Consider the following 13,328-nt stretch of genomic DNA (forward strand, 5'->3'; position numbering starts at 1 on the left):
CCTCCCGCCGGCCCTCGTTAGATGGGACCGGATTGTTCGACTTCCCGGTCCAAACAATCTGAGGTCCATTAGAGATCCCGCAAAGGGGTTTTTTGCACAAAAACGGCTCTTGTGCAGTTTTGCCAAAATGCGTTTGCCGAAGCGTGTGCCTTGCGTAGCGTGGTATTAAAGTAGTGACGTAAAGAGAAATAAGTAGAAGCAGATGTTATTGGTCGGTGTAGTTATTTATTTATATCTCAATACACGCCGTGGCCTGGTTTTATTTTGCGTGTGTGCGATTTCGCCAGGGCGCGCTGGTGCCTGTGGGGACTTTGCGTCCTCCTTGCAGGGAGATACAACCCAAAGATCCAATGGCTCTTATCTTGTGGAAATGCTCCTCGGCTGAGCATCTGGGGTGGCCCCAAAATGAGTTTAAAGCTTCATGAACGAGAACAAAAAACCTTGATATCGGTCATGTGGTCTTTGCAGCGCTCTCGTGAGGTCACCGCGAGGTCACCGGCGTGATATAATGGTACCCCTGACTGTAACTTTTAGCTTTTCTTTCTCATTAACAGAGCCACAAGCTCACGTGTGTAAGTCTAGAAACCCTCAGCCTAGGAATGTATCTATAAGCTAAGACCCAGGTTGCAATGCGTCTTGGGCTATCGATGCAGAAGGAACGATGAAGCCAATTCTTCTTACTCAATTAGAGAAGTGTGCACCTGAATTGAAGCAAAGTGCCTCGTCATATAACTACAATTGGCTTAAATCTGCTTTTAAGCAAATCCTCTAACCTGCACTGATTAGCATGGAGGTGTATGGTTAAACATCCACCATGTCATGGTAGGGAGCCCTCTATCCAGCAATGGATTAGATAAGTCTGGCTATGTTAGACGTCTGCTGGTGGCCTTGTGCGCAAGGTTTTGTAGGTTTTTTTTCTCATTACACCTTGTGTCATATATATTTTAGTTTGTCATGTATTCTGGATTTAGTATTACATACAGTGTGAAATAAGTTCAACATATATACATTTCTTAACGCGTTTTTTTAAACTTCAACCGATGATGATTTTCAGATGCTGATAACGTGACCTTGGATAGACAATTCAATAAATGAATGCACGTGCTTGACGTTGATGCCGATGATGACCATTCTTACCGATGTAATCGCGACGGAGGTGACCTTGTTGATGCTGCTGTAGCTGGTGAACTGTGTGGTGATGTTGGCAGTAGCTGAGATGTAATCGATGACAGCGATACTTTGGCCGTCACTGCCCGACAGTGCCGACGCAAACGATGCAAATATCGCTAACGACGACATTGACGGGCTTGCAGATCTGCGGCGGCGACCGCCCGTTCCTGGCACCGGCCGACCTGGAGCGCAAGCACCAGGAGTACCGGTATACGGCCGTGGCGCAATTCACGTCCACCAAGAAGATGGGCGGCGAGGAGTTCAGCCGCCGCTACCTGGAGCAGCTGGAGGCCGAGCTGGACGAGCTGTTCGCCAACTTCGTCAAGCACAACGACGGCAAGAACATCTTCCACTCGGCGCGCACGCCCGCCACGCTCTTCGTGGTCATGCTCGTGTTCTACGTGGTGTCGGGCCTCACGGGCTTCGTGGGCCTCGACCTCGTCGCGTCGCTCTGCAACATGGCGGTGGGCGCCGCGCTGATGGCGCTCTGCGTCTGGGCCTACGTGCGCTACTCGGGCGCCTTCCGTGACGTGGGCGTCTGGATAGACCGCATCGCCGAGACCATCTGGAACCAGGTGGGTGCGTGCGTGCGGGAGTATCGCCGCCATTTGCCAAGGTTCGGTCAAGGTGACTGTTGGTCGCTACCTTCGGGAGTGATGGCGGCGGTGGCGGCAGCGGCGTTATTGGCGGGAGCGGTGTTATTACCGTCAGTGAAAGTCAGTGTCCTACTGCTCAGATGACCATTGAGCATTGGTACCACTAAGCCACCGGTGGAAATTCCACATTACTTTAGTGGGGGGGGGGGGCATTGTCTGCATTAGAGAATCACTTTTGACTGCCCACAATGTGGTTCTTGTTTTATGGTGCCGGAGGGTCAGGCGTTCTGCCAGTGCAGCCCAACCTGGAGTTTTATTTTAGAGATAAAATACTTCCAATCAAAGCCCCAGGAGGTCCTAGGACCTATTTATAATAATAATGTCCTATTTGGCGTAATAACAACAACAACCGCCATTCGCCACTAAGTGGCGGTGACTTCACCACGACGCGTAATGATCACATAATCACAAACGTATAGGGAACACGCTCAAAGTACTGGTCTTCAAATTCCAGAATTTCACATTGACATTGACACAAAAGTCTCCACGCCCCTCCCCCCCCCCCGTTGTCCCTTGCACTCCTCCGTCTCACGTCGCCGCACACTACAAGGAAGTGGGGGGGGATGCTCCTCACCTCTCCCTCGTGCTTCGCCTATCAGGAGCCGTTCACTTATAGACGCGCGCCCATCGTTCAGCAGCGGCAATTGGGGTGTCGAACCACCCGTGTATCGCCGTGTAATTGAGAAGCGGGCCATGCATCTGTGTGGCTGCTTCATTAATTGTGGTCGTGGGTTCACAGTAGGTTTCGACGTCTGCATTACTCTGAGTGTGTTGCACAGCATGACCCCAGGCACTGCGGATTACCGTCCATTCATGGGCACGTGAATTCATCATCGCATCTTTGTAGAATCCATTGTGGGTTAATAGATGTGAGTTTTATCAAATCATAATCAGTCCCTTGACCATGGGGATCGTGGGGGTGCCTGTGATGTATGTGCAATCAACCCTCTCCACCTCTTGCTGTCTTTTACGATCCGGATAGCATCTGCCACTATTATCCCTTTGGAAGTCGCTGCGTTCATTGTCATCATCATCATTGTGCAGCTGCTCCTTGGCCAACCTCCGCACCTGCCATTAGCGCGATCAGCACGGTTGACTACGTATAGTGCGAAAGAAGTTCAACATAGCTGCATAGACCCTGTCTTCCTCCTCTCTTCCACTGGGCCCTACATGACAGTGTTGGGAAGTTCCTCTGGGTTTCGAGTGGCATGGCTAACCCCCAAGGCAGCTTCCTCCCTCTTTGCTCTGGCCAGTCGTGGTTCGTTTACCCCGATCTTTTTCGTCGCCTCCTCATTGATTGACTCATTTGCACGATGAGCAGCGTGTGGAGTTGGAATTGTGTTTTGGAAGTACCCCATCTCACGAGCTGCCATTCTATTATTGGTGTCGCTTGTTCGTCTCCATATTCATAGCCATGTCGGGCTATAGACAGTACACTTATTTGTAGCAGAATGTTCTCTTGTTCTTCGTAGCGTTTTACAAAATCAGATTTTAGTTTTTCCTGCACGTTAACTTGAAGTAGGGCAGAAATAGTAAAAGTGGGTCAATGGATTAATGAGTGACCAATTACGCGGATCATTTTTTTTAAGTTTTAATTTCAACGATACACTTGGGTTCACAAGACTACACACAGCAACATCAGCAATTGCATTTATATTTAAATGTGCGGTAGTGACTAAAAAAATATTATCGATTCAGCAGACGCAGTCACATATATGCATCTGATTAGGATGACACAAAAAAAAACAACCTGGAGTCCGTAATGAATCCACGAGTGGATGGGATGATAAAGGGCTCTCGTACGATGGGGTGACAGAAAAAAATGCCAAATAAAAACGAGGCCATTCAGCTTTGTCCTCGCAGACATCTCGGAAACGCAAGTCGCCAATGGGAGGGCACAGGCGCATCTCCACACATGGGAGCGGTGACTCATTCCGTGCTGCCGGTGCCGCTAATTGCTCCTGGGTGCGTGCGCCGTTCGTGCGTGCAACGTGCCGAGCAATAATTGCCGCGGAAGGCAACGTCTTAACGGTTTATTTTTTTCCCCTCCCCACTCTGAACAAGCCTCCTTCAGATGGCGCTTAAACGGCACGCTTTGTCATGATTGTCGGTCGGTTTCCGAAGTGCTGGATGACGATGAAAGGGACGCGACCGCCTGCTGTGGTGTCGCTCATCAGACCACGGCCCCTTGTACACTGGTAGCCTCTCCGTTTGATCATTTTGTCAGCGGAGCTCAAACCAGAGCTCTCGTTGCTTTTTCGTGATGATGGCCTCCGCTCTGAGGCCCCCCGGGCGATTCGTGCGTACACCAATAATGGCAGCGCTTTATATTTGCAGGAAGGTCTTTGTTAAGTCCCCAAACTCGTTTTCCGGATGTTCCCATAAAGGATTTGTGCCAGATTCCTTTATTGAGAGGTTTCTTGGCAGTAGATTAAAACTAAAGTGTCTATCAAAAGAAGCTGCACATGTACATAAGAAGAAACATTAAAACTCCAAACTATATGGCTTGTCTGTAACCTACTTACTGCACTGCATGAGGGTATCCCGCTCACTTGAAGGGCTCCATCGTTGAGCCACAAACCGTGGCTCCAAGTGTGCACGACTGTGCCAACCAACTCGAACTTTAAACATGCAGCAGTAATGTGTCTTAGTATTTTAGTGTTTAATGAGTTTCTGAATTAAAATTTTGGCCTTTGAAGGCACTGAGGTTGATGAGTAGTTTAACGGAGAGCTCGCCCGAGCGTCGCTGGTGCAGCGTCTGAATGAACGAGACCGGGGAAGATGCACACGCATAAAATCCTGCTTGGGCATGATGCACTTGAGCGAATTCATTAAAAAGCGTATAAATTTCACTTTGATCACCCTAATGGCTCGGATTACTTTAAAAAAATCAATCCCGTTGCCGCACCCTCGATGTTGTAGGTTTTTTGGTTCATTCACCAGGTGCTTGCGCTGCGGCTCCGGCAGAGGTTTTTCCCTTCGTCCGCCAATGTCTTGCGGTGAAGCCGAGTAAAGCCCGAGCCTCCGCTCGCGCATCCCGTCACCGGGTTCCTGGAGCCATCAAGTCCTGCGGCATAATGTCTGGGAAAGGAATCGTTGGGCCCATCCATGCATGCAAATCACTGGGATGGTGGCCAAATCCATGGCATTTGTCTTTGAATTTGTCGTTTTCCCACTGGAATTGCCAGAAACTGCATTTTCGTCCGACAGTTGAATTGTGCGCGATTCACGTGGTCACCCGCCCCGCTGATGTTGGTTGAAAGCCTCCCTGAGAGGAATGCGCAGGCCTAGGCCGTGCTTCCCTGGCTATTCAACGCGGGCTTGAAGCTTTGTTCATGAGCGAGAAGACTCAAAAACTACGGTCAGGCGTGTGCCACTTTAGCGCTCCGGTGACGTCACAATTGACGTTGACAACTTATGTCACGGTGACTTCACCAGAGCGCCAAAGCTGTGTGGCTAAAATAACCTTGAAGTGAATTTCTCATGTAAGGCGTTGAAAACATGCGTTGAAGAGCCTGGGATAGTCTAAAGTCCACTGAAAAATGCCATGGAAAGAGACTTCTCCAGGATTAAATGGCCCTGTGCCAAACAGAGAGAGAGGGAGACCCTCTGTCATTCGGGGACAGAAGGCGTCAGAGGTTTTACTGACACTGCACTTCTTGTTGCTCGTTAATGTGTATTTTGTTGCGTTTTGTTAACGGTAGCAAGTGCAGAACTGCCACATTAATCCGCATTCACCGCAGCATTTACTGTGAGACCATGGCAAAATACAGGTGCCACCCGTGCACCACTTTGCTGCGTGTCTGTCGTGTGTCTCTTAGCGATTGGTTTGTCGGCTCCTGCCTGGCTCCAGGGTTTGCATGCGTGCATCCGCTCTGGGAAAATCAACAAACACGCAAGTTCAGGCAAGATGCCGTGAAATTGTTCTTAAAATTTGGACATTGTGGACCAGTGTCGTTGCCAGATTTGGAGAATCGTAAGCATTTAGTATGTCATTCCGTGAATACCAGGCCAAGGCCACATAGCCCCATGCTGAGCCATGTGTCTTGCTGGCACTGTGGGCGTTTAATTATGGTTATGAGTGGTTGATTTAGTTGTCGGAGAGTGACAACGTTTTAACCCAGGCCTTTGCTTCGACCCCCTCCACCTGTCATGTGCTTTGCTCGCTGTGTGCATGCGTGCGGCGCTTTGCTAACTGCCCTAACACCGCGTGCGTGCGTGCTGACCCCCCCCCCTCCAACAGGTGTTGTGTTCGCTCTACAGCATGGCCCTGCAGTGCACGGGCTCCAGCCACGCGCTCTCGTCGCTCGCTCACGGCGGAGTCAAGCGTGCCGCCGCCAAGAAGAGAAATTAACCCTGGCCCTGGCCCCAACCCTCCTGACTCTAACCGCCGTGACATTTACAGCGCCGCCCCTTCTCGCTCTGCAGTCGCAGCGTTCGGCCCATTTCCATCTCATTCCGCTTGTTTGTTTTTTATATTATATTATAAAAAAAATTGGTGAACATTTTCGCTGCATAAGACACCGAGCTCAGAAAGGCTGCCCGCTTATTTTTCCTGCCAGGTGCCTAGAGAGACTGCCAAACGTCCAATCTTGACGTCACGCGACCCCAGTGGGCACCGCTGCGTCGAGTGTTTTCACTACGGAGGCTGTCAAGCTCTCGATGGGACTGGCGTGTGGCCGTCTAACGTTGGGGGCAGTGTTGGATGGCATGGTCTTCCTCCGCGGGGAGCGTTGTCGATCCAGAGCAGAGGCTGCGTCGGGAGAGGTCTTTTCTCTTACAAGGCTGAACACTACGACCTCGCTGAGAGGGTGAACACTACATATTATGCTCCTGAATGCTGAATGGGTGCTGTTGATCGCACTGTCTTTACCCAGAGGAATTAATGCCGTCTCGTCGCGACCCTGTACGTTTTTTTTGAGGCTTTGATTCTTAAAATGACCGCTGTGTTGTCATCACACAGGTGGCTGTGAGTGATTTTTTTCATATCATTGTTGACGTTCAACACAAAGTGGAGCACGAGCAGATCTTTAACATTGGGCTGCCTCTAGAAGTAATTTTGTTTTTTGGGCAAGGTTCGGAGGAGGGCAGCAACTTCCACAAACAACGCGGGGGTCATTTTAATGAAAGTGCAAAGTGTTGTGAAACTGACAGAATGTCATATAGATGTGGTAATACATTGTAACATCGATCATATTTTTTTGCTTAGGCTTGGTGGACACAATTAAGGCTCGGGGAGCTGTACTGCTCCAAATCTGAACTACAAGTCAGCCTTAATTTATCCAAAGTATGTACCATTGTTATTAAGTATAATGTACATATAGCCAGGTACAAATCGTGCGAAGATTGAACACTAAATTCAGACTCTGGGACACCGCTACGACGGCCGCCCACGTGATGGTGAACTCTCTCGTGGGTTTGTTTATACCCCAGCTGCTTTGCTGCTCATTACCATAATGGTGCCAGGACTGCGTTTGGTGGTGTCCAACCAGCGGCAGTTCGCCTGGCCCTTCGGTATTAACTTCGAGGCAGTGTGCAAGCGAAGCATCGGTCTTTGGCCGGTTAGCCAGTCGTGCAACGTGATGTTGAGACTGAAACGTGCACAGGAGGAACCGGCGATGGCATTCATCAACGGGCTGGCGCTGGTTTAGCTCAGGCACTGGCTATGTCGCGTTTTGGGAGCTGCTGCTCGGCGTGCCCTCGGGCCGTGCATGCGGTCCCTGAAGCAGCGGCATGGATTTGGCTCACGCGGGCTCGACTCTCACTCCACTCACGCGGACTCGACTCACGCGGACTGGGCTCACACACACTCGACTCACGGGGACTCGACTCACACTCGACTCACGCGGACTCGGCTCAAGCTGACTCGACTCACGTGGACTCGGCTCATGTGGACTCGGCTCATGTGGACTCGGCTCACGCGGATTCGACTCGTATGGACTCGCAAGCTGCTCGCGCTCAGTTCCAAGCCCGTAGCCAATTGTCAAGCGGGTGGACGTCTGATCGGCGATGCACTCCGGTCCGCACGCATGGTGTCCGAGCCTGTGGTTATTATTCGTGCGGTAGAACTGGCTTCATAGCATTCGGGGAGTGTCGTCTTTTACTGTCGCTGTGACCACTGTAGAATTGGCGGGCGGGGGGGGGGCTTCGCCAAGCGTAGCCGCACCCCCTCGCTGCTTCAGTGTTACTTGGTAACGTCCGACTGTTGTCTTCAATATTAGCTGATCACTTTTTTAAGTCAAACTTTGCCGCATGTTATTACGTAAATGTTTGGCGATATAAGCCTAGGTATGTCTATCATGGTTTCTTGGTCAAAGCCAGCTCTGTTTGAGAAACGGATGTCTCGTCGGTGTTCTGCATTGCACCTGATCAAATGTTGGCACTGCCTGGTCTTTGAAATAATATCATCTGCCTTGCGAGATCATGTCTGTTGGAATAATTATTATGTTTCTTCTTTTCTCGCATCCTCTTCCTGCTGGCGCCGATTGAGAGAACGTTTTAAACATATCGGAGAGTGCGGTTCCACTGAAGCTGTACAATGTTTAGTGGTGGAGGGTTGTGGGGGGTGAGACGGACAGTCTGAAGAGTGTGACTGTGCGGATGTGCTGATGTGTGCAATGCCGTGTTTGACCTCGTGGCTTCTGCAGGTTTCTCTTGCCAAAAAACGCTCTGTCGGCTCTTGCCCGATGGTGAAAATAAAAGAATGTATAATAAATCACGAGCAAGCCGAGCACAGCTCTTGCTGGTTTCACTCCACTGATGCTCTCGCATGCCTGTCTCTCTCTCTGTCTGTCTTTCCGTCTCCTTCCCACCGCCTTTCCCTTTCCTACCATCGCCACGCTCTGGCTTGCACTCCCCCGTGGCTTTGCTGGCCCCGTGTAAACGCGCCCTCCCCGCCGCCCGCATACTCTGCCTCGCCCTCCGTGCCCTTCCGAAACTCCGTACCGTGCGACCTGCGTTCATCTCCGCCCGCCCGCATGCCCGCATGCCCCCCCCCCCGCTTGGATACTCATCGTGCACCCCCCCCCCCTCACAACGCGCGGACATCCTGCTAACACATCTGGTTCCTCACCACCTGAACACTGCCTCCCCACCTGCCCGTCCCACGTCCCATCTGCCGCCCCCGAAACCTGACCCCGTGAGCCGTGACCCCGTCGCTGTGCCGCGTGCCGCTCGTCCCGTGACCCCTCCCGCACCACCCGCATCGTCGCCCCCTCCCCTCCCCGCCCGTGCGGCCTCCCAGGGCCTGGAACCGGTGGGCGGCCGAATCCTGTGGGGTAAGATGAAGCGCTCCATCTCGGACTCGGTGCGCCGGGGAAAGAACGGAGGCGACAACGGTGGCGGCGCAGAACACAACCCCGCCGTGCAACCCAGGGGCAGAGGCAAGGCCAAGATGAACTGAGCCCGAGGAAGGGGACGGCGGTGAGGGCGAGTTAAGGGTAAGGGAGAGGCGGCACGGTGGACGTGCGGGGTCGGGGTGGGTGGAGGGTCGATGACCGACCGAGTGGACACGCACAGGCCGCTGGCCACCGGCCCAACACGTTCGCTCGTCTCGCTGGATGGACGGCTACTGCATCGTCGACGTCGGGTTCGTTAGAAATCCGCGGAAGCACCAGCCTGCTTGTATTTACAAAGTATATGCATCGCCATCATTTGTTTCGCACGAGAGTGATCTTTGGCAGATTTTAATCCAGCTGAATGATCCTGCATAATCCCTGTGGCTTCACTCATGCACTCGCTCCAGTGTTGAACAAACCGCCGTTTAAATAAAGTTCCGTGCTTCCGTGTATTCCTGCTGGACCACAAACGTCGGCGATGGCCTCCCTGCTGGCGGTGGTGTGGTGGGGCTCGTTGATCTCCGGGCCGGAGCAGTCACCAGATCAGATCTGGGTCTCCCCGGAATCGCGATGTGAACATTCATTCAGGTAAAGCTGCAGGGATCTTCAGGTTTTGGTATTTGATTTCAACAACTAAACAAAAAAATAATTATTGGGCCAAAGTGTCGCTTGATAGAAGGGGCATCCTTCGTGTTTGCGGGGCACCAAATGATTAATCAATTATTCAAAAATGCTCCATCGCATTTGTTGGGCATGTGTATGAATTGTAGCCAAATGTTCAAAAATACCCCTCGGATGTGTATAGGAAATGTGAGTAGCTCCTAATTTACCCTTTTTTTAAATCTCCGATCGTAGTGACATTGTTTTACGAATATCGGGCATGCATGCGTTTCAAAGTCTCGACGTGTTTGCTCCCATAATGGGTGGTAGGCGGTGTTGTCATCCTGACCTGGCAACACTGAGACCACAGCCGCGCTTCCCGGCTGTCAGAATCGGTATATATATACTGCAGGAGGAATCCGATGAGCTATACAGCTCTTTTTCACAGGCGTCCAGTAGGGGCACGGGGTAAGAACCTTAAAAACAAACAAATTATCGCGTGCAGACAAACATTTTAATGACAACATCCAAACAAATGCAACTTTAATTTTGGTGCTAATTTCTCAAAAGTCTTAACTTTCACTCCCAACTCGTCGGTTGCACAGCTTTCCCGAAATTGAGGAACGCTGGGGAAACGGCGATGGGTCGCTGCGCTGTGTTCCGTCCGGTTTTGCCGACGCTTGCCAGGACAGAGACGCGGAGGGCAGCCTCGTGCCATTGGGCAGCACGTGGGGGCAGCACGTGGGGGCAGCACTCGTGCCGTCGGGTCATTGAGTCTCCATCGTGGTGTCGGTTCTCTCCGTGCGAGCGTGTTGCGTTGGCACAGTCGGCTTCACGAATGATTTGCATGTTTATTTTTGTGATTTGTTGTTTTGTTTGTTTGTTGTTCTCCGAGTGCTCGATTGTTATGCCACACCAGATTGGTTCCTAACATATTTATGGAATATGTTTGGAATCTGACAACTAGAATATCTAGAGCTGATCTGGCCGTGACATCAGTCAACGTGCAGCATTGGGGCCCATCGATAGCCAACGTCCACCCAATTTTGGGCGACGTTCAGCCAATGTCAATATCTAACCTGTTGCCACTGTTTTTGCGTGCCATTGTCGACTATTGCAAAAAAATATATAGATTATCTGTACATTTACTGCGCTGTTTTGCATTTGTATTGTTAATTTGGCCTTTGCTGAACCTTATGTCAATCTCTTCATTCAACAGAATCCGTGTTACCCGGCAAGGTGACAGTCACATTATTTAAAAGCATTTAATTATGTTCTTGCCGCTGTTATTTGTATACTGTCATGGCGGTTCTATCAGTCAAACAGATTATTTATGATATATAATATATTCAAGTCCTCTACAAGGAGTTTTGGCTACTTTATCTTTTCAAGGTTGTTCAGGCCACGCTGTTTTCTTCCCATATTACTGTTACAAATGCAAGTGGATTTCTATAGGTACGTAGTCTTTATTCGCATCCGTGTATGAAAATACTCCAAATATCACGATGAGTGTACATAAACCTGTACAATGCATTTTTCTATCTTAAAACAAAAAAATCAATACGTGGCAATTGTTTTGCAGATGGCAAATCCGTGGGTGTATTTATAAGCCTTGCCATCACTTCTGTACGTAATCGTGTAGGGAAAACCATGTATTTTTTAAAACAAGTGTATTTAAATATCGCGCACAATGTCGTAACCCCCCTCTCCATCTCCTCTCCCCCACCGCCGTCCGCTGAGCGGCGCTCCCTCCCGCGATTGTTTACAGCCACGCCGGCTCCTTTCTGTTCGCCCCGCGGGGGTTGTTCGCATGCGCTTGTGGCCGTGGTCACGCTCCGTGGACTGTCGTCGTAGTCGTTCATTAAAAGTGCGGTCATTGCCTGCCCGACCACCGCATGTGTGCGCAACGTCGGAGTTCGACGGCGAGGTTCGAGTCCCCGTTCGGTTCGAGCTGCCGCCGCCGCCGCGGGTAACGAGGCCCGCGCTCGCGGCTGGCGCAGACGGATGGCCCCGCCAGATCGAGGAATCGCTGGCGCGGCTTCGCTTGTCGCGGCTTGAGAACGCTCCACCGACAAGGGCCGCCGCCCCCTACACATTTCACACGTTCTGTTGCGAGGCTTTAACTCGTGAAGTCGGTGGTGATGTTTTTTGATTTTTAGAATTGATTTGTACATTTTAATGTTTTCTCTGTTGATGCTTATTGAGCACTCCGTGTTCTTTTTTCAGGAGGGTTCTACGTGGTTTATGTTTTCCCTTTTTGGTGGGTTGGGTTTGCACGTGGGCGAAAACTAAACAGTCTGGAGGAAATCCTGGTATACAAGCCGAGAGCACTCAAGCTGAGAACAAAAAGGTGACACGCCTACTTGCCGTGCTGCTCCGTACGGGTAATGACTCGTACAGCGTCGGGTACATCACCGCAACCACAGGAATGGGTTCTGCCACGCCTTCTAAAGAACACAATGGGATGGTGGTGGGAGGAGAGGCGCAGTGGTTGCGAGCTGTGCCATGAACCTGGCGACCCAAGTTTCATTCCTGCCCGCGGCTCGCATCAGTGGCGAGTCATATCTGAACGAGTCCTGGGATAATCCACAAAACCCGCGCACTTCACCAACCTGCGCTGACCTACGCCATGAAGTCTCGTCGATAACCCCATGACCAAATGCGGCGTGGGGGAGGCCTTCGTCCAGCAGTGGACTGCCCAAGGGCTGCGCAGTGGCGAGTGGTGTAATACGGCACGTGGCTGTAGGCGGACGGCCAAGTATGCGAGCGTCGGTTTAACGTTTGTCGTGCCATGGAGCCAGTTTGTCAGATTTACACAGCATGAGAATCATTAATTCTCGGTCTTTTACATTATTCCTTTTTCATTGGCCAATGCGCGTGATGATTGGCCGGGTCACGGCTCCACGATGAGCCTCTTGGGTAGCGACGGAGCCCTCGGCCTCGCCGTCTTTCCCCGTGCGTCTCGGGGCTCGTGCGCCTCCTCCGTAGCGGCGTGGCCCAGGGCACCGTGCTTCACCGAGGAACGAGAGACGCAGCTTGGGCCATTCAAGCGCCTCGCTGTTTTCTGTCGTTTTGCCGTTATAATGAAAATGACGGACGGGGTCGCAGAGACCCCCCCCCCCCGAGCGACGAGACTCTGCGTAGTCGCGGTCAACGGAGCCGCTCTCATCCCCGAGTCGGGCGCGTTCTCATCCGCTGCCTCCCACGGCTCGCGCGAGCTCGCTCCCCCTGCAAGCGCAGTCACGCACACGGGCGCACTGCTGCCCCCATCATGGGGGGGGGGGGGGTCGCGTTTATGGACGTTCCCACGTGGTCGCGAAAGCCCTCGTGTCAAGTCGATAAATAGACGTTCTGGCTTCAGCAGTTCTCTCAGCTCTGCGGCTCGTGCACGTTCACTCAAAATACATTTGCATTGAGAATGTAATAGCCTCGGGGCAGGCGATTGATTTAATTAAATGTTAACAGTTATGGCTCTATTGTTGACTCGATCAGGCCAATTTTTTTAATTGTCTACTACGAAAAATATAATTGACACGTTAACAACGTGCAGATATATAAAGTTAAT

The 13,328-nt window shown here is 51.4% G+C and overlaps 1 protein-coding gene across 3 annotated transcripts in view; it reads left to right on the forward strand.

Moving 5' to 3' along the window:
• The window catches only part of LOC144933666 (atlastin-1-like), a 41,292-nt gene extending 29,648 nt beyond the window's left edge, over window positions 1-11,644 (forward strand). Inside the window, exons 12-13 of one of the 3 annotated variants that reach the window (XM_078858719.1) lie at window positions 1,314-1,745; window positions 9,070-11,644. In XM_078858719.1, coding sequence (XP_078714845.1) covers window positions 1,314-1,745; window positions 9,070-9,228 — 591 coding nt within the window. In that variant the 3' untranslated portion in view covers window positions 9,229-11,644. The other 2 variants (XM_078858718.1, XM_078858720.1) reach the window with 2 other exon arrangements.
• Window positions 11,645-13,328: the final 1,684 nt, after the last annotated feature.

The sequence above is a fragment of the Lampetra fluviatilis genome, chromosome 7, assembly GCF_964198595.1.
Source record: "Lampetra fluviatilis chromosome 7, kcLamFluv1.1, whole genome shotgun sequence".
NCBI classification, from domain to species: Eukaryota; Metazoa; Chordata; class Hyperoartia; order Petromyzontiformes; family Petromyzontidae; genus Lampetra; species Lampetra fluviatilis.